Source organism: Sphaeramia orbicularis, chromosome 18, assembly GCF_902148855.1.
Source record: "Sphaeramia orbicularis chromosome 18, fSphaOr1.1, whole genome shotgun sequence".
NCBI classification, from domain to species: Eukaryota; Metazoa; Chordata; class Actinopteri; order Kurtiformes; family Apogonidae; genus Sphaeramia; species Sphaeramia orbicularis.
Genome location: NC_043974.1, coordinates 34,966,050 through 34,988,666, shown reverse-complemented (window position 1 = coordinate 34,988,666; position 22,617 = coordinate 34,966,050). Strand labels below are relative to the sequence as shown.

Genomic DNA, 22,617 nt, shown 5'->3' with positions numbered 1-22,617 from the left:
TCTGTCTGTCTGTCTGTCTGTCACGCACGCTGTATAATAGAGGAATAAATAGAACGTTGAAAGTATGTAAAGTTTCACTTTCGTTTCACGACAGCGTTCGTTACGTTATTTATGGACCGCACCCCAGGTATATAACTGCACGCCCCCCCTACCCCCCGGCTCCGACAAAATAAATAAATAAATAAATCCCCCGTGCACACAGGCTCACACAAACACACACAGTGTCCTAAACAGTTTGTTCTCTGTCCTAAAATAAATAATTTGCTTCATTGTGTTGTCAGTGTTGCTCTTCAGTTTGTTTCAACAGAATACCAGTTTACCCTCTTGTTAATGTTGCACTTCATGTGAAATTTTTTTGTTATTTTTATGCAGAATGTGAACTGACAGAACTGTGATTAGGGATTTTTCTTGTTTGTTCGAAACTACCTTTCGGGGAAAAGTGCAATACTAATGTTTAAAATACATTTAGTAATATTAATAATTTATTTTCTATTTGATTTGTAGCAGCAGAATTATATTATTCCTGTTTTTCTATATTCTATTGTGTCCAAAAATTGGGGGAAAAATGTTAAAAAATTACTAAATGCATTAATAGACATTTTGAGGGGTTTTCTTTCTTCCCGTACCGAACCGAAAAAAACAGAACTGTGGCTTTGAAAACCAAAAACGGACCGAACCGAAAATTTTGTGTACCATTACAGGCCTAATATATATATATATATATATATATATATATATATATATATATATATATATCTTCTCGCCCGCCTGGGCGGTGTCTTCTTCAGACTTGGGTCCTCTACCAGAGGCCTGGGAGCCTGAGGGTTCTGCACAGGGTCTTAGCTGTTCCTAGTGCTGTGCTCTTCTGGACTCAGATCTCAGATGTTGTTCTTGGTATCTGCTGGAGCCATCCTCTCAGCTGGGGGTCACTGCCCCTAGCGCCCCCATCACTACTGGTACCACTGTTGCCTTCACACCCCTCATTTTCTCTCTGTGTGGAAGTTCCTTTCTACTTGTTCTACAGTCCCACATTGCTGCTGTAAAGTATTATATAGTGTTGGAAAGTTCAGGATCTCAGTTTTCCGATGCCATTTGAATTTTGTAGATAGCGCAAACGGTTCAGGAGTTACAGGAATGTTTTTTTAATGCAGCACCGGTGAGATAGCTGTTGTTAAAGGGTTGAACACCACAGTAGAGTTGTCTAAATGATAATTGCTGCTGAAAGGTTGATTTGTGGTTATATTGTGGTGGTGGTGGTGGGGGGGGGTGGCTCTGCGAGATTAGCTGTGGATCTGCGGGATTTATCACTCGAGGCGTACGGATTAACGCCGTGATGAAGTTTAAAACAGAAATCATTGGCGACCGGATCATTTTAAAGAAATAAGAAGAGCTTATATCAGCTCAAGCCATTATCAGAAGAAGAAAAGGAGGCTAAACATTCTTTTTAAAAGCTAATTATTCTTAATACGGATTAAATGATAGAAATCATTAAAAACAATAGGTACTCTGACACTGCCTAAAAGTTCCAAAACTCTAAAATTACCAGATCTATAACACAATCTACCGGTGATTATTTCATGTTACAGTAAATTCACACATATACAGATGAGATGGAGCTTTTATGCTATTTTTGTGGCTAGTGGATGCAATTAAGTCACAACTCCATCTGCTTTTCCATGTGTCAATAGAAATCACACCTTGGTGATTCACAGAGAAAATGAAATGAGATTGATTCTCTCGTGTGTGTGGTTCATGGACGGACCACTATCTCAGCCACAATGCAAAGTAAATGTATGGATAATAACTTTAGCGGAGTAGATCTAATGCTTTTAGGGGTTTATCTGTGATGGAAGGTGCATTTATGGTGTTAGAGAAGGGCCAGACATAGAATGAATCATAATCCACATATCTGTAAATAGGATTTCAGACGTTTTAAGCCTTAAAAGCAGCAGGCACTCTATCTCCACCATTAATCTTTTTTCTTTTTTTTTTTGTATTTATTTGTGTTTGTTGGGTTTTGCAAGAACATTGTGCCCATAGAGCATTTAGAAGAAGTATAAAGGTCTCTATTCTTTTTATTATTGCAATTGACATATTATTGTACGCCAAAACAAACAATAACTGCAGCAATAAATGCAATATCGATGCCCCTTCAAACCTCACATGTGCCTTCAATCAGATTTGGAGAGACAAATCTTATAATTTCCCAGGTTTATTGGAGGAGACGCTTAAAAGTTGAACATGTAACATCTGCTAGTGCCTTAGCCAAGTCCATTTCTTAGCTAACGGTGGCTAGTGTTGCACTGTTTTGCATCACAGATCTAAACACTCGTTTATCGCTGAACTTCTGTCTTGAAGGCAGTACTTTGTGTTTTTGTTGTTGCTATTTTGCCATTTTTGACTCAGAAGTGACCATATTTGGGCAAGACCTGTGGGAGCGCAAGGGATCATGGATGAGCTAATGCTAAATGTTAGGTTATGGAAAACTATAAAACTATACGACATATAACTACATGTAGTATAACCATACATATATAGTTATACTACATATAACTACACCCATAAGTGCTAGAAATCATGGGTGAGCTAATGCTAAATGCTAGCTCATGGAAAACTATAATAATATACTACGTATAACAACATGTAGTAGAGCTATACATACAGTATATAGTTATACTACATATAACTGCACCCATAACTGCTGGGGGTCATGGGTGAGCTAATGCTAAATGATAGCTTATGGAATACTATAAAACTATACTGCATATAACTACATGTAGTATAACTATACATATATAGTTATACTCCATATAACTACACCCATAAGTGCTAGGGGTCATTGGTGAGCTAATGCTAAATACTAGCTTATAGAAAACTATAAACCTATACTACATATAATTACATGTAGTATAACTACAGATATATGGTTTTACTCTATGTAACTACACCCGTAAATGCTAGGGGTCATAGGTGAGCTAATGCTAAATGCTAAATGCTAGCTTTTGTAAAACTATACTACACATAACAACATATAACTACACCCATAAGTGCTAGGGGTCATGGGTAAGCAAATGCTAAGTGCTAGCTTATGGAAATCTATAAACCTATGCTACATATAACAACAAATAACTACATGTAGTAAAAATGTACATATATAGTTATACTCTACAAAACTACACCCATAAGTGCTAGGGGTCATGGGTGAGCTAATGCTAAATGCTAGCTCATGGAATACTGTAAAACTATACTACATACTGTATAATGACCTATAACTACACCCATAAGTACTAGGGATCATGGGTGAGCTAATGTTAATGCTAGCTTTTAAAATACTATAAAACTATGCTACATATAGCTACCTGTAGTATAACTATAGAGACATAACTATAGAGACATACTGTATGTAACTACACCCTTAAGTGCAAGGGATCATGGGTGAGCTAATACTAAATGCTAGCGTATGGAAAACGATAAACCTTTGCTACATATAACTACATGTAGTATAATTGTACATATATAGTTATACTCCATAAAACTACACCCATAAGTGCTAGGGGTCATAAGTGAGCTAATGCTAAATGCTAGCTTATGGAAAAACTATAAAACTATACTACGTACTGTATAATGACCTATAACTACACCCATAACTACTAGGGATCATGGGTGAGCTAATGTTAATGCTAGCTTTTAGAATACTATAAAACTATGCTACATATAGCTACATATAGTATAACCATACATATATAGTTATACTACATATAACTACACTCATAAGTGCTAGGGATCATGGGTGAGTTAATGCTAAATGCTAGTTTATGGAAAACTATAAAATTATACGGGCGGGGGTGGGTGCATCCAGGTCCGTCATGTTATTTTTAGAATTATGTACCATCCTCTGGTCCCACAAATTTTTCCAGGCATAGACGGGGCAAAACCCTGTCATAGACTGTAGCATTACTGACTGAGCTATCCATCCACATTTACTTCGGGACACAAATTTATACTGTTGTATTTGGGGGCGGGGGTTGATTGTATGTAACTCAAAAGTAATACAGGAGTCATGTAACGCATTACAATTCTGAGACAGTAATATTGTAAGGAAAGGAATTACTTTTAAATAATAGCAACAAGTAATCTGTAATGGATTACAATTTGGAAGTAACTGATAACTCAACATTCTGACATTCTAGAGCTATTCTAATCTCATATTTGGTTAAAGTGGACTGGGTAAAGGTACAATCACACAGTTTTTCTCCTAATGTCATGATCAGTGTTTGACCAGTGTTACAGTCACAGATCTGAGCCTTGGTGTTGCATTTACGTCCAATAAAGCCACGTCTAGAAAACAGAATCTCCTCCTCAACTTCCCCTGGTATCGTCTCCCAAAGGATGGGCATTGATTGCAGATATGTGAACCTGAGGCTTTCACAGCGGGGATCGGTGTCAGGAAACCATCTAAAACGGAATCATTAGGTAGACCAGGAAACACGGTAATGAAGCTACGGGCCTGTGAATATCGGAAAAAGTCAGAGTTGTTTAAAAGAAGCCTTATCAATATACAAGTATTGATACCGATATTTGACCATATAAAAAAAAAAAAAAACACTACTACTGGGGAGAGAATGTAAAGAAAACCCAGATCAGAGGTTTTAACTGTAAAACGTAGAAGCATCGAAGGTGATACAGGTTTGGTCGAGTCGACTTCTGCAACAGCGAGGTCAGACGATCGAAGACGTCTATAGAAGCCAGGGTAATAAAACATACGATTTGGTAAAGCCGTCGCTCTATGTGGTCCGGGTCTTTGTAAATCCTGTTTGAGCAGCTTCTTATCCACTTTAGGGAAGCAGGTCTACGGGGGAATAAGTGGTAACGTAGTCGAACATGAGCAAGAACTGTGAAGGAATATTCTTTTTTTTTTTCCCGTAGAATTGATTTCCACTACCAAACATAGAGCGAGCACAGAGCAGCGTTCATAGTCTTCCCCGATTCGGGTCAACAAGGGAGCAAAGTTAACCTTGTAAAGCATCTGGACTTCATGTGGAACACGGACTTCAAGTTTGTACAACCATGTGGGGCAGTTCTAAAGGGTAGGATGTACGGAGGATTTCCAGAGCCAGATTTACTAAATAATGAATACGACCAAAAAGGAGCAAGAAAGACAGAAAATCTGACACTTCTATTAATATTAACTCAAAAATACAGACGTCTGTGCTTTTGTTTAGTTTTTTTACCCAGTTTTTATCTTAAGTACTGATCGTAATCATCCGGAGTTTCAATCCATGTGCTGAAATATACATCTGTTTTAATATACTTTGCTCAAATTGGCTAAATCTGTTCTTTTACACAAACCTATTTATCCGTTTAATAAATGTACATTTGTGCGATATTTGTTTTCTTTTTTGGTTGATTTATTTCTATGTATTGGAGTGTTTTTGCCTACTTATGTTTGAAGTGAAGTCTATCTATATGCATAATACGGCTATGAAATTGATAGGGATGGGAATCGATACCAATTTAACGATTCCGATTCCATTATCAATTTTGCTTATCAATCTGATTCCCTATTGATTCTCATTGGGTGAGGGAGTAAAAGAGTACAAACGGGTGTGTTTGCATTAACTGTCTTTTATATTTCCGTCTCTGCACAGAAAATATAACATATACAGTATGTACAAATAATAATAACAGATGACGCCGGGCCTGGTTTGGGGGGGGGGGCAGTGAAAGTGAAACTTAAGGCGCTTTACTAATTCCTCTATTGCCGCATGTCCACTACATGGAACCGGTTCGGCTCGGCTCGGCCCATCTCCCGTTGTTGTGCACCTCATTTCCTTTCCCCTACCTTCGGAAACTTGTATTTGAGGGGATACGATGTTTGTTGCCCGCACCAGAACCAGAACTGGGCCCGGCATTCACTCTGCCGCTACATTCACAAATGTCGCTAAGTAGCGTATCAAATACGTGACATTCCTGTAAATGAATCACATGCTGTGGACAAATGTTTGAACATATTGGAGGGATTCCACCCTTTTGAAGACATGGAAGCTTTGACAGTGTTCCAGTGGACCTGGTGTCGTCTGTTTAGACTGTTTCTGCCTCAACACCATGTTGGCTATGTTCTGACCAAAACAATGCAGCGTACACGTGATGTCATTGAGCTTGTGCAACGAAGGCGGAATCGATAAGCAGAATCGTTAAGCAGGCAGGCAAACGATTCCAAGGAATCGAGCTACTGGGATCCAGTTCTCTAAAAGAACCGGTTCTCGATTCCCATCCCTACTGTCAGCTGACATGTCTGTTTCTGCACATGAAATTTGACACCATGGCAACGTGGCCCTATAGTTTATCTGTTGCTAGGTAACCCACTTCAATTCTATGATTCTGATTCTGGTATGATTGTAAGGATATTGTATTCCAAAATGACTAATATCTCTCAAAATATCAATCCTATCAACTTGCCGTTTTTGCTAGTCTGTTCTTTGACCAAAAATACATGAATATGCCAAACTGCAGCAGTCAGCTCTTTCCGGACTTGTGCACTTCCCTTTTAGAATATAGATATTATCCTCTGTATTTTATGTTTTTTCAGTAAGAATCATGTTTTTTCCTATATTTAATTCACTGATCATGTACATGTTCATAAAAGCTCTGATTAAAGTTGAAGGTTATTAGATTAGAAATGGAGAAAACTGAAGAAAAAGTGACAGGAATTTACAGGAATGTCACGTATTTGATATGCTACTTAGTAGTGCTTGTGAATGTAGCAGCAGAGTGAACACTGGGCCCAGTTCTGGTTCCGGTGTGGACAACAAACGTTGTACCCTCTCAAATACAAGTTTCCGAAGGTAGGGGAAAGGAAATGAGGTGCACAACAATGGGAGACGAGCCGAATCGAACTGGTCCGACGTAGTGGAAATGTGGCAATAGACAAATTAGTAAAGCGTCTGTAGTTTCACTTTCACTGCCCCCCCCCCACAACCGGGCTTGGCGTCATCTGTTATTATTATTTGTACATACTGTATATGCTATATTTTCTGTGCAGAGATGGAACTATAAAACACAGTTAATGCAAACACACCCGTTTGTACTCTTATTCCCTCGCCCAACAAGAATCAATGAGCAAAATTGATAATGGAATCGGAATTGTTAAATTCTTATCGATTCCCATCCCTAGCTGAGAGGTTATTCAACTGAAAATGCCAGTGGAATTTATCAAGAAAGTAAAGGAATGAACTGGATCAGAGTTTATTCTCCGCTACATGTAGAACTCGTAGTTCCCCACAGGTCAACGCACTAGTCTATATTATAAAAGGAAGGTGGACTTTGTGTGTCTCGGGTATCATACAAGATCTGGAAAGAGATAACTGCTGCAGTTTGGCATACTTATGTATTTTTGGTCAAAGAACAGACCATTGATATATTTTGGGAGATACTGGTAATTTTGGAATACAATAGCCTTACAATCATATCAGAATCAGAATCATAGAATTGAAGTGGGTTGCCTAGCAACAGATAAACTATAGGGCCACGTTGCCATGGTGTCAAATACATGTGCAGAAACAGACATGTCAGCTGAGAGGTTATTCAACTGAATGATATTATAACAGAATAAAAACTACTACGTCTAGAACCTGTAGATCCCCACAGGTCAACGCACTAGTTACAATAAATGGTGATAAATCATTTAAGAAAGGTTAAATGGAGAGAAAAATTCATTTGGAAACTGACACAAAAGTCACACTGGGTCTTTATGGGTTAAATTTGAGTTGGAAATATAAATCAGAAAAAAGCTTTAGGGGTGATTTCCTCTGTCAGCTGTATTTGTATTCTTTAATTGCGTTCATTCATGTTATTTCATTTGACTGAAAGCAGGAACCGGTTTGTTTTCCTTGTCCGAGCGTCGTCGTGCTCTGAATGCTAATGTTTGGCTGTGAACCATTTTGTTCAAAGCAAACGGCAGTAGAAAACAGGTGCAGCACATCATCCAACATGTAGATGGGAGAAAATACATACAGTAACCCAGATAATTTCAGGAGACAGGCCCTGCTGCTGCCAGTGCAGGAGAGCATGGGCTGCATCATGGCTGCAGCTTCAAGCCAAACTGTGATGAATTGGGATGGAAAATGAAGTTGTCATTGTTTCAGTGAGGTCCATTTGGCACATTTAGAGTATGATGTATTGCCTATCACAGGGTCAGAGTAACACAGAGTCATTTTTATGAATTCTAGTGCCATGAAATGAAAGAATAAGGCCCGGTATGCTGCTGTTTGGAGGTGTTTGTGCAGGTCTTCAAAGTCTTTTAAGAAATATGGAATTTTTAACATTGACAATTCTGGAATTTTGTGTGAAAATCTTAATGAATAATTGAAAAAAGTTTCTCTCATAGTAGAATTTTAGAGTATGTACAAAGGCACATAATAGAAATACATGAGGAAAGTATAAAACAAAACAAACCTAATAGGATTTCATTAACCGGTCAGTACTGGAATGATTCTAGTGAAACTTGTTTGTGTGATATTCGTGCACTTTTGTGATTTTATATGTTTTGAAAAGGTTTCTGTCAGTAAAACATAATTTACTGCAAATTATGTATTTATTCATACATTTATTGCCCCGCCCCCCAAAGGGGAGGCAAAGGGTATTGTTTTCAGTTTGGTTGGTTTGTTAGTTTGATTGTTTGTTAACACTTTAGCAGCAAAACTATGGGTTGAATTCATACCAAATTGGGTTTGTAGATTGCCAGTGACCCAGAATAGATGTGATTACATTTTTGGAAAAGTAGGTCAAAGTTAAAATTTTTGAGGAATTTTTGCAATCTTTTTTTTTTTTGTTTTTTTCATTTTCTTACAATGGGCAAAATTTCACATGTCTGGAGCAGCAAAACTATTGGTTGAATTCATACCAAATTGGGTTTATAGATTGCCAGTGACCGAGAATAACTGTCATTACATTTCGGGAAAAATAGGTCAAAGTTTACATTTTTTATGAATTTTTAAATATCTTTTTTTCCCCATTTACTTATAATGGGCGAAATTTCGAATGTCTGTAGCACCAAAACTATTTGTTGAATTCTTACCAAATTTGGTTTATAGATTGCCAGTGACCCAGCATAAATTCCTTTACATTTTGGGAAAAATATGTCGAAGTTAAAATTTTTAATGAATTTTTAAAATCTTTTTTTTCTCCCATTTACTTATAATGGGCGAAATTTCACATGTCTATAAAAACATCAATTTTGTTTCAATTTACTTCAAATTTCACATATATATAGAGGCAATTGATATGCTGACATCAGCACATGCATATACATGATGACATCAGCTGGATCGATGCTAAAAATAAGCTACAATACGTGGGAGGGGCGGGGTTTGTTGTACCTGGAACCACTTGTTTTAATGAACTTTTCTACTACAAACAACAGGTACAATCTCAACCAAAAAAGTAGCCATGCAATAGAGTAGAATAGAATAGAATAGAATAGAATAGAATAGAATAGAATAGAATAGAATAGAATAGAATAGAATAGAATGGCCTTTATTGTCATTGTGTGTACAATGAAATTAGGAGTGCAACACCACTACCACAGAAATAAGAATAGAGCAAATGTAAAATTACAAAAACTAACAACTAAGATAAGAAAATATCGTAAAAATTTTACAATTGAATGAAGTAACATAAGAATAGAACTTTGTAGAATATAAAAAATAAAAAAATCATTTCACATTTGCTTTGAGACTTGAACATGACAAATTTGAGGTATGCTGGAAACCATAGATGGACTTTATGAACACGCAAAAGGGACAAACCCACATTTGTTTAGCTACTGTTTGTATTATCATTAGTTTTTTATTAATGTTTTGTTGTTTAAAAAAAAAGGGGAAGGGGGTGGGGGGGGGTCAAGAAGTGAAATCACTGGAGATATACACAGAAAAACAATTGTACAGATAGATTGTTTTGTTCTTTTCTGAAAAGAAAAGAAATACGTGTCTGTTAGTTCCTTCTTATGTCCAAACTGGCTACGGGAACACTGCAAGTACAAAAAATATGTTAGTGCAATTTATTCTGACCACTAGAGGGCCCCCTTTGCTTGCGTTTAACAACTGAACACCACATATTATTGGGCTTATTAGTATTAGTATTTATTAGTGGGCTTAAGACTCCTGTCAATCACTCACAAGCGGAAATAAACTGGTGTGGACATAAACATGGAGAAAAGTACTGGTCTGTTCCATGGACATTTTCATTTTAAATGTCTTCAGATGGTGGGGTTGAGAAGGACACAGTTGTTTGGAAGCACTGACATGTGGAATTATTTTTTGTCACCGGAGTACTTCCAGTCTGAAATATCACTTAAAGGCAATACACACTCTTAATGCTGGTACCACCACCACTCCCATAACTATGCGATTAATCGTGATTAACTCTTTCATACATAGTGGTCACTACAGTGGACAGCTATTCTCCAGCTGTTCTCTTGTATATTCATGGGTTTTGTTGTTTTAGTTCATATCAGCCAACACAGTGGACACTTATGCATCATCCCATAAACTGCAATTTATACCATTATTGTAACTTTGCTGTTCTGGATAAACCTGATCTGCACAAACATGTTTTAGTGTAAATCAATTGCTATTTGTTGGACAAAAAGTTTTTTTTTTTTTTTTTTGCATATTACCTCCATGAAGTGAGTAATAACTAGCAGTAGAATATGTTAAAATGTGAGAAAACATCAGATTAGTAGGATTAAAATTTTTTCATTTGTTTTATCTCACTTTCTGATATTGGGTTTTAAACACATTTCTTTCCTTCAAAAATTAAACGCATGGACATGTTTGTAACTTCATAAAAAAAAACTCAATTGCTTTTTTTTTCATGCCTAAGGGGGGATAAAAACAAGAAGAAAGAAAAAAATCTCGACTATGGTTGTCATAATTCGTGCATGAAAGGGTTAATCACAGAAATCCACGCGATTAATTGCGATTAAAAATTTTAGTCGCTGCCCAGCACTAATATATGTATATATCTATTTGTTTTTATGACTTTTTTTATTTATTTACATAATTATTTACTTGTATTTTGTGAATGTAAAACATGTCAAGTCTCCATTACAAAATCAAATAAAAACTTGAATAAAAATAAATAAATAAATAATAAAATAAATAAATAAATAAATAAAAATGAAACTGTATAAAATATGAATAGGCACAATTAACAGTATTAACAGTATGTATTTCCAATTTAAAAAGTATATATACCTATGAACCAGGTCTGTATAAAAATAATGCATTTATTTTTGACAAATATTGAATAAATATTGGATTGTTCTTGCAGGACATTAGATTAGTGTTATACTTATTGCACATAATTCACATTTTAGGGATTATTGCACATTATGGGATGTGATTCTGAGGCTGCACTGAGGGAAGCAGGCGAACAGGAAAAAAAAACAGTTATTACTTTACCTCAGAGTTATTACAAGTCAAGGTCTTGGGGAAGAAATAGCAATATTTGAAAAAGTCTGGATTTTTTCTGTAGATACAGAGTAGGTACCCTGTACAGCACAGGTGTCGAACATGTGGCCCAGGGGCCAAAGGGTTAAATCCGGCCCCTGGGATGAATTTGTGAAAAGCAAAAAATTACACTGAAGATATTAACAATTAAGGATGTTGGAATCATTTTAGGTTTCAATCTAAAAATGATCCGAGCAGTAAAATACTATCATAATAACCTATAAATTATGAAAACTGCTAATTTTTCTCTTTGTTTTAGCGTAAAAAAAAAAAAAAAGTTACATTACACAAGAATATTTACATTTACAGACTAGCCTTTTATTTAAAAAATGTGAATAACCTGAAATCTCTTAAGAGAAGTATGTGGAATTTTAATAATTTTCTGCCAGTTATTAAATGTTTTTTGTATTTGTAGATCCACTGTGATCTCTAAGTTGTGATTCACATGTATAAATGATAAACTAAGCCGTAATACTGTTAACATTGCGCTTATTTTTCTTAAGAATTTTCAGGTTCATAGTTGTTCATGTTATGTTCGAGTACAATTCATAGATGTAAACATTTTCATTACGGAATTTGACTTTTTTTGACTCGAAAGTTCTTATCCTATTATTTATATTATTTTACTGGTCTGAATACCAGTCTGGTAGTCCGATAACCGCAGACCGACTGTAGAAAATGGCCTGCCAATACCCAGTACAAGTAGGTATTATTACAGGGAATGATCTGTCAATAAGATTTCATCTCTTGACGCCTGTGAGTCCAAATGACTGGAGTGTCGACCACGTCTCAGAGATAAGTCAAGTCTAATTGACAGGACCTCCGCCGCCTCCTGGGCCACGGGAGGGCTGACGGAGCCGGAATGGAGATTAAGAAGTGAACGAAGGCCAGGTGAAGGAACCAGGGGGTCCTGATAAACGAGGAGGCGCAGAGGTGACGGGCAGGGGGATCGGCGGTCAACGAGCAGCACGAGCCAGAGCGCCGTCGCACCTTCCACGTCTGCAGACCCTGACAGCAATCCATCTGAGGGGCTCCCGGTGCTAACAGGGCGCTAACACCCAATCAAAGGAAAGACTCTCAGGTCCGCTTGGTTTCCACTCGTCTGAGCGATTCACCTACGACTGACCCGCTCAGGCTTCGTAAATAAACCACGAGCATCACAGGTGACGGAAAAGACACCAGGGACTGAAGAGCGAAGCGGCTTTGGAAGAGCTGAAACACTGAACAGCACATTTACTCACTGAACTGAAGTAGCTACAACAGTCTGACTTATATATATATGATTTTATTTAGGAATTTTAGGAGCTTCAGAATTCATGCATCAAATATGATGTGTTTGGTGTTATAGGGTTAAGCCTCAACTTACGATTTATACACATGCATTACACACAAAGTGACACAAACATTTAGCTAATATTGTTAACATTTTGAAGCTAGCTGCTACCGCTGCTTGTCCTGACAAACCCTAACCCTAAAATGAGTTTGACATCCCTGACTTAAGTGATAAAAAAAAAAAAAAATCAGAAAATGCCTCAAAAGGCTTCGGATTAGCTCCTCTGACGCTAAAAGCAGATGTCAAAGAACAAAGCGGATCTTTGGGCTTTAATCCGCCGTTCAAGGTCAAAGTAGGAGCATTGATCAAGTGTTGTCGGGTTGTGACGGAGCTGGCACCGCCGACGAAAGCACTTCCACAGATTAGAAGAACAACACGCTCCATTTATTGCTCCTTGTAGCTCTTTATCCTGAATGATTAACAGAATATTGACAGTGTCTTAACAAAAAAGCTTTCAGACTCTCAGGTTTGCTCTTTTTTTTTTTTTTTTTTGCTTGACATTTCCCTTAAAAGGTTAGGATGGGATTTGGCTGTTTATCCTCTGTCCTAAATAGTTAGTATTTAAAGAAAAAAAAAAAAACGCATTTGAATAAAATGTTCAATCATCCATGAAAAGCACAGAATAAACATGGAATCCACTGAGTTTTATAATTGATAAACTCTGGTTTAGACGCTTCAGTCCAGTATGGGAGAAACAATCGTCTCATGTTTAACTGAGTTTTCTACCATTTAATTATTTGTCAACATGTGCAGATGTAAAAGAATAAAATAAACCAGATTAACAGGTATACATGCTGAAGACATGGTGTGTTAACCTGACAAAAACAGATCAGATTATACTGTTTACATGATCACTTACAGCTGTTAATTATTCATGTCATCGATTAATGTATTAATTATTTTATTCGATTTGATTAAATGATTATTTTTATTTTAAAAAAAAAAGGAAAAATTTGAAAGAGACATGTCGGAATATGACAAATAGCTGAAACAACCACAAAAATATAAAAAGTAAAAGTATATGTACAAATATTAGATATAAATTACAATATTAACAGTATAAAAGTATATATATAAATATCTATATATAAATAAAAGCAATATTAACTGTATAGAAGTATATATAAAAATATCTATATATAAATAACAAGAATATTAACTGTGTAGAAGTATATTTAAAAATATCTATATACTGTATAAGCAACAGTATCAAAAGTACATATAAAAATATCTATATAAATAATATTAAAAGTATATATAAAAGTATCTATGGATAAATAACAATGTTAACTCTATAGAAGTATATATAAATATATCTATACATAAATTGCAAAGATATTAACAGTATAAAAGTATACATAAAAATATCTATATTTAAATAAAACAATATTAACTTTATAGAAGTAAATATAGAAATATCTATATATAAATAATGACAATATTAACTGTATAAAAGTGTAAATATAAGTATGTATATATAAATAACAACAATTTTAACTGTATAGAAGTATATTTTAAAAATCTATATATAAACAGCAATATTAAAAGTATATATATAAATATCCTTATAAATAACAATATTAAAGTATATATAAAAGTATCTATGTATAAATAACAATGTTAACTCTATAGAAGTTATATAAATATATCTATATACAGTATGAATAAGAATATTAACAGTATAAAAGTATATATAAAAATATCTATATGAAAATAAAACAATATTAACTGTATAGAAGTATATATAGAAATGTTTATATATAAATAACAATATTAACTGTATAAAAGTGTATACATAAATATCTATATATAAATAACAATATTAACTGTACAGAAGTTTTTTTTTTTTAAATCTATATATAAACAACAATATTAAAAGTATATATAAAAATATTTTATAAATAACAATATTAAAGTATATATAAAAGTATCTATGTATAAATAACAATGTTAACTCTATAGAAGTAAATATATCGATATATAAATAACAACAATATTAACAATATAGAAGTGCATATAGAAATATCTACATAGAAATAACAACAATATTCACTGTATAAACACATAGATAGATAGATAGATAGATAGATAGATAGATAGATAGATAGATAGATAGATAGATAGATAGATAGATAGATAGATAGATAGATAGATAGATAGATAGATAGATAGATAGAGATATAAATATAACAACAATATTAACTGTTTAAAAGTGTATATAGAAATATCGGTGTATAAATAACAATATTAACTGTATAGAAGTATATTAGTATATAAGAATAGAATAAACTCATGTGTGTCACAATAAGTGTCCGTGTGAAACACAACAGTGGAACCAATGTTTAACGGCACCGGAATTAAGGAACGAAGCTTCGATTTTTGAAAATTGCCATCGAATAATTTTTAAATGGATTAATCTTCTGACTTGACTAACCTGATGTTTCCATAAATCCCATAATGATGGTGTTAGCGTGAATGTAAAGGCGCTCAGTGTTCGTACTGACAACCCGGTCCCACGCCACCTCAAAGTTGAAGCACAGATCAGAGGAACGTTCCGAGCGGACGTGTAATGAATTGGCATCTGTCTGGGTCTGCGTCTGTTGGACGGGGTCCACTGGCTCTGGGGGGCTTTGTTTGTCCAAAGTCCCCTTGAAATGTTTGGTGAGACTGTAATTAGCGGCGCTGGGCTTCGTCTGAGACGGGCTTCACTGGCGACCGTTCGTCTGTTCTCTGTCCTTCCCTCGTGTGTTCCTGCACACAGTCAACTCCGACAAAATGGTAATTAATATTCCCCTCCATTGTTTAAGACGAGAGGGGGCTCCAGAGCCAGGAACCGAAGGAGACGCTGCCAGAACGTCCACCCTGGAGACGGATTTAATAAGCAACTGAGTGATCGGCACCGGTTCTAGAAATAGAAAGGCTTTGGTTCTGACTTGTGCAGTAGATGTTTGTGCTTACAGGTGGTTCATTAGGTTTACACTGCACCTACAAACAGGTTCTGTTCTGCTTTTTCCAGAATATGGGGCATGTGGGACGGAACCCCCAAGAACCAGTACAGTCAGATGGTCTATGAGAACGGAGAACCCTGTTGGCAGGGGGGTTCACGGAGCACCACGGTGAGAACCAGCAACACAACACAACATCAGGCAACATAACACAACACAACACACATCAAAGAACCAGTAGAACCTGGTCTATGAGAACGGAGAACCCTGTTGACAAGACAACACAATCCAACGCAGCACAGTACAACACAACCAGTGTTGGGAGTACTGTGTTACTAAAGTAATGCATTACAGTAATAGATTACTTTTTGCTGTAACACAGTAGTGTAAGGCATTACTAATCAATTTTCAGTCATCTTTTACTCGGTACATGTTCATTTGCGTTACAACACACTTTTCACCCATAGTTTAACCCTGTAAAGCCTGAACCGTTAAATCATTGACACAAAATTCCAGTTCTTTGAAACTGGAGCCTTTATTGGTCCTTCTGAACAACCAAAAAAATGTTTTTTCAAATATCAATTTCCATGTATGAGCTTGAATTTTGTATCATATTTGATACATCAGGTCTCAATGCTGAAACATTGTTATTTTTGAACAAACAAAAACATAATATAACACAAACATGTCTAACAAATTGGTAATTCTTTTTCAAAAATGACAAAGTTCTTCCTCCTTCCTCATTAATGACATTCTTGTAGTGTCACTGGAAAGGCCTCTGGTGAATGAATTCCTCCCCCTGGTGGATTATCTGTGTATTGCATGTATCTAATTGTATACATCAGGTTTTTCAAGAAAGAAAAATATCACACTGATCATGTAGAGGGTTTCAAAACTCATATATCAAACATGATACTTTTGGCCTTATAGGGTTAATTGCTCAAATGAAAAAATATACCCAAAAAAACAGCAAGACCATGAGACTTTAAGGAATCAAAAATGCAGCAGGAAACTTCTGTTCCCTGTTGGTGTTCAACCAGTGGGTGACGACGCCCCCTATTTGAACATGGAAAATGTTGAAAAAAAATGCAAGTGTTCCTGCTGGAATTCAAACATCAGAGGACTGTTGCGTTACTTACTGCGCCATCCGTCCACATGTAATTTGTGGCACAAATTTATGTGTCCCAAGGCTCTCATATTTGTTGTACTGGGGGGGGGGGTATTTTTTGACTTTGGACAGTCTGTATGTAACTCAAAAGGAATACAGGAGTCATGTAACACATTACAATTCTGAGACAGTAATATTATAAGATAAGGAATTACTTTTAAATAACAGTAACAAGTAATCTGTAATGTATTACACTTTGGAAGTAACTTGCACAATGGGGGTGGGGGGGGTGTCTACTGCACATGCACCATTTATGATGAGAGTCTGTATGAAGCTCAGAAGTACAGGAGTCGTGTAATGCATTACAGTTGGATAGATAGATAGATAGATAGATAGATAGATAGATAGATAGATAGATAGATAGATAGATAGATAGATAGATAGATAGATAGATAGATAGATAGATAGATAGATAGATAGAGATAGATAGCAGCTAACGTGGCTAAATAGCTAATTTTAGCCTTTTGTTACTGACATAAAACTTTTTCATTAGCTTGAAATCAGCTATAATTGAAAGTAGCATTAGCATTATTTCTGGTAGATGATTAATGCTAATATAATATGATAATATGATAGATAGATAGATAGATAGATAGATAGATAGATAGATAGATAGATAGATAGATAGATAGATAGATAGATAGATAGATAGATAGATAGATAGACAGACAGACAGACAGACAGACAGAAGACAGACAGACAGACAGACAGATAGATAGATAGCAGCTAACGTGGCTAAATAGCTAATTTAGCCTTTTGTTACTGTCATAAAACTTTTCATAGCTTGAAATCAGCTATAATTGAAAGTAGCATTAGCATTAGCGTTATTTCTGGTAGATGATTAATGCTAATATAATAGATGATAGATAGATAGATAGATAGATAGATAGATAGATAGATAGATAGCAGCTAACGTGGCTAAATAGCTAATTTAGCTTTTTGCTACATGTCATTAAAGCTTTTTCATTAGCTTGAAATCAGCTATAATTAAAGTAGCATTAGCATTAGCATTATTTCTGGTAGATGATTAATGCTAATATAATATGATAATATGATAGACAGACAGACAGACAGACAGACAGATAGATAGATAGATAGTAGCTACGTGGCTAAATAGCTAATTTAGCCTTTTGTTACTGTCATAAAACTTTTTCATTAGCTTGAAATCAGCTATAATTGAAAGTAGCATTAGCATTAGCGTTATTTCTGGTAGATGATTAATGCTAATATAATAGATAGATAGATAGATAGATAGATAGATAGATAGATAGATAGATAGATAGATAGATAGATAGATAGATAGATAGATAGTGTATAAACAGTATTACAGCTGAAGGTGTAAACAGTTGTTGTGCTGTAATTTGACGCTCATTTCCCAGGATCCGTTGTTCACCTCTGGTCGTGACATCAGAGGACTGTGTGAATCTCATCCCTAATGCCCATTTCGGTTGCGTCGTTCTGTTAATCAACTCCATTTCCCAGGTTCCTTCTCTTCCAGTCACATTACCGCGGTCCATTTCCTGTTTTTTTTTTTTTTTTTTTTTTTTTTGTGCGAACATTTGCTCAATTAAAAATGCAGCACTTTTAATGGTGTCATTTTCGGGGCCTCCTCCTTCAATCAGAGTCAAATAAATGTCGTTTGCAAATGTGCGTCTCCGTTCCATCCAGGGGGAAGCGTTGAAAAGACTAAATTGAATTCCTTTGATACGACCTCCTAACCGCACGCAGTGGGCATAAATGAAGGCTCGTCAGAAGTTGACGCTCATTATATTTGAGATGCTGAAGCCGGCGTTGGCTGAGCGCTCTCTCCTTCTGCGGTGAAAACACTCCTCTGCTTCTCTTTTCTACTTCAGCTCCAACTACCTCTGATCTATTGTTTCACAGCGCTGGATCTCCAACTAATCCAGACTGGAGTAGCCGTGTGCAGTGCATGCTGGGAGTGTTCGGGGGAAGGGTTGAGCCAAATCCTTTCACTTATTCATTCAATTCAAGTTCAGGACTGTGACGATTCCACGCGGACAGTGAACACATCGCTGGGTTCATGTCTAAGCAGCCTCACAACTACGTCATCCTCTGGAACATTCATTCACCAGTTAAACATGTGGAGGTGGATCAGTGACAGCAGGTTCATTTGTACTGATCAGACACTTTTCTGAACTTCGTTTTCATAAAATGGCCTTTGAAGAACATCTGCACCGTCGGTAAATAAAATGGAATATTTTCACCGAAAATGCAAAACAAAGAGGATAGTATCAGAATAAATCATGAAAAAAAGAGAACAATTCCATCCATCCATCCACCTTCCTTCCTTCCTTCCTTCCATCCATCCATCCATCCATCCATCCTTCCATCATCCATCCATCCATCCATCCTTCTTCGTTTCCTTCCATCCTCCCATCCATCCTTACTTCCCTCCTCCTTCCTTCCATCCATCCATCCATCCATCCATCCATCCTTCCATCATCCATCCATCCATCCATCCAACCTTCCTTCTTTCCTTCCTTCCTTCCTTCCTTCCTTCCATCCATCCATCCAACCTACCTTCCTTCCTTCCATCCTCCATCCATCCATCCAACCTTCCTTCCTTCCTTCCTTCCTTCCTTTCATCCATCCATCCAATCTTCCTTTCCCTCCCTCCTTGCTTCCATCCATACCATCATCCATCCATCCAACCTTCCTTCCTTCCTTCCCATCCTCCATCCATCCTTCCTTCCTTCCATCCATCCATCCAACCTTCCTTCCCTCCCTCCTTCCTTCCATCCATCCATCCATCCAACCTTCCTTCCTTCCTTCCTTCCTTCCATCCATCCAACCTTCCTTCCTTCCTTCCTTCCTTCCATCCATCCAACCTTCCTTCCTTCCTTCCATCCATCCATCCATCCATCCTTCCTTCCTTCCTTTCCTTCATCCATCCATCCAATCTTCCTTCCCTCCCTCTTTGCTTCCATCCATCCATCCAACCTTCCTTCCTTCCTTCCTTCCATCCATCCATCCATCCAACCTTCCTTCCCTCCCTCCTTCCATCCATCCATCCATCCATCCTTCCTTCCTTCCTTCCCTCCCTCCTTCCTTCCTTCCATCCATCCACCCATCCATCCAAGCAATGATGGTCAGAGCTCATAGCCTATCGGCCAGTGAGATATAGAAGTGGGCGGTACTTTCACTGGAGGAGAACTCAACTAATTCAAAGTCCATATCTGTCTTCCAATCAGTGATCAACAGGAACTATGTTCACATCTGTAACCATTTACATGTTATAACCATCAAAACATGGACCAGATATGGTTTATTTAGTTGATTTTCATCAATTTCTTTCATTATATATGTCATTTTTGACCTTTTTGATGTTTATTTTGTTACTTTCCTCAATTTCTTTCAATATTGCTTTATTTGTGGGGGTTTTTTTGTGTGTTTTTTGTTAATTTTCCTCCATTTCCTTCATTATTTGCTCATTTTTGTTGTTTTTGTGTCTGGATCAGCACTTATGTTGTTCTGAAATACATGTGGTTTTTTTTTATATATATACACTCCTTGATTGATTGATTGAGTGATTGATTTTCATTATTTATTTATTATTTTGCCTCTTATGGGTAAGGAACCAAATACGGTAACTTCACTGACCTTGATTTTCTACATGACAATGAAAATTCGAAAAATTTCACAAAAAGTAACCAAGTCTTGTTATATCCTCCAAAACCACTCTCAGGTTGAAGTTTTGAATCTCCTGAGTATTTCTCTGAGGGTCTATAAAGGGTTAATATGTCACAGATGTTCATTAGACACTAAATGCTGGAACAAAAGGCTGCATTTTTAATCCCAGTCCAGGATGAACCCAAATCACCAGTTGTACCAGAACTGAAACTTTAGCACAATAATACCCTGTCAAGTTCCCATCTCCCTCCCTCTCCAGGTGCCTTTGTTCGGCAGAAGGATTCTCTTACAGGGTGCCGTGTGATGTGAGAGGTTGCTATGGAAACCGCCTAGAAGTAAAATAAGTTGCTTTTCCCTTCTACACTCTCACAGAGGGCGTTAAAGTCACCCATTAAAGTCATGACAATGGTAATCACATCCTCCTGTGTACTGTTCGCACCGCGTGGAGCGACAGCGGCCATGTCCCATAATGCCACGGTGTCCAGCAGCCATGGCATTACTTCGGGTTCTTGGTTGAATACTAATTCAGGACGCACAGTGGTTTTTGAGAAGAAACTGGAAACAAACGGTGGAAGTGGAAGCAGGGTTAGTGTCATTCATGGGTGGGACAGACCTGAACGTAGCCTCGTTTATGCTCGTGTTAGCATTAATTATTTTGTTAATTATACTCAATTTCTTTCAATATTTGCTTCATTATTCAGTTTCCTTAATTATTTGTTTCATTTTTGTCCTTTTTATGTTTTATTTGTTCATTTTCCTCAGTTTCTTTCATTATTTGCTTCATTATTCAGTTTCCTTCATTATTTGTTTTCATTTTTGTCCTTTTTATGTTTATTTTGTTCATTTTCCTCAGTTTCTTTCATTATTTGCTTCATTATTCAGTTTCCTTAATTATTGTTTCATTTTTTGTCCTTTTATGTTATTTTTGTTCATTTTCCTCAGTTTCTTTCATTATTGCTTCATTATCAGTTCCTTAATTATTTGTTCATTTTTGTCCTTTTAGGTTTATTTTGTTCATTTTCCTCCATTTCTTTCAATATTTGCTTCATTTGTGTTGTTTTTGCTGTTTATTTTGTTCATTTTCCTCCATTTCTTTCAATATTTGCTTCGTTTTGTGTTGTTTTTGCTGTTTATTTTGTTAATTTTCCTCCATTTCTTTCAATATTTGCTTCGTTTGTGTTGTTTTTGCTGTTTATTTTGTTCATTTCCTCAGTTCTTTTATTTGCTTCATTGTTCAATTTCCTTCATTATTTGTTTAATTTTGTCCTTTTTAATGTTTATTTTGTTCATTTTCTTCCATTTCTTTCAATATTGCTTCATTTATGTTGTTTTTGATGTTTATTTTGTTAGTTGCCTCCATTTCTTTCATTATTTGCTTCATTATTGTTCAGTTTCCTTCATTATTTATGTAATTTTTGTTCTTTTTGGTGTTATTGGTTAATTTTCTCCCATTTCTTTCATTATTCGCTCCATTTTTTAAAAATTGTTTTTGGTGTTTATTTTGTAAATTTTCCTCATTTCATTCATTATTTGCGTCATTTTTGTCCTGTTTAATGTTTATTGTTACTTTTCCTCAATTTCTTTCAATATTTGCTTCATTTTTGTTGTTTTTGTTGTTTTTGTTGTTTTTTTTAATTTTCCTCAATTTCCTTCATTATTTGCTTCATTAATGTTCAGTTTCCTTCATTATTTATGTCATTTTTGTCCTTTTTGGTTTTTATTTGGTTAATTTTCTCCAATTTCTTTCGTTATTTGCATTTTTTTTTTTTTAGTGTTTTTGGTGTTTATTTTTTAAATTTTCCTCAATTTCTTTCATTTGCGTCATTTTTGTCCTTTTAGTGTTTATTTTGTTACTTTTCCTCCATTTCTTTCAATATTTGCTTCATTTGTGTTGTTTTTTGCTGTTTATTTTGTTTATTTTCCTCAATTTCCTTCATTATTTGCTTCATTTGTGTTGTTTTGTTGTTTATTTTGTTAATTGTCCTCAATTTTTGTCATTATTTGCTTCAT

The 22,617-nt window shown here is 35.9% G+C and overlaps 1 protein-coding gene across 2 annotated transcripts in view; it reads left to right on the top strand.

The window, feature by feature from the left end:
- LOC115438835 (glucosidase 2 subunit beta-like) overlaps positions 1 to 22,617 on the top strand; it is a 479,883-nt gene that overhangs the window by 454,811 nt on the left and 2,455 nt on the right. For both annotated transcript variants that reach the window (XM_030162688.1, XM_030162687.1), the window contains exon 14: positions 15,860 to 15,959. In XM_030162688.1, the coding sequence (XP_030018548.1) occupies positions 15,860 to 15,959 (100 nt within the window). The remainder of the gene's footprint in view (positions 1 to 15,859; positions 15,960 to 22,617) is intronic.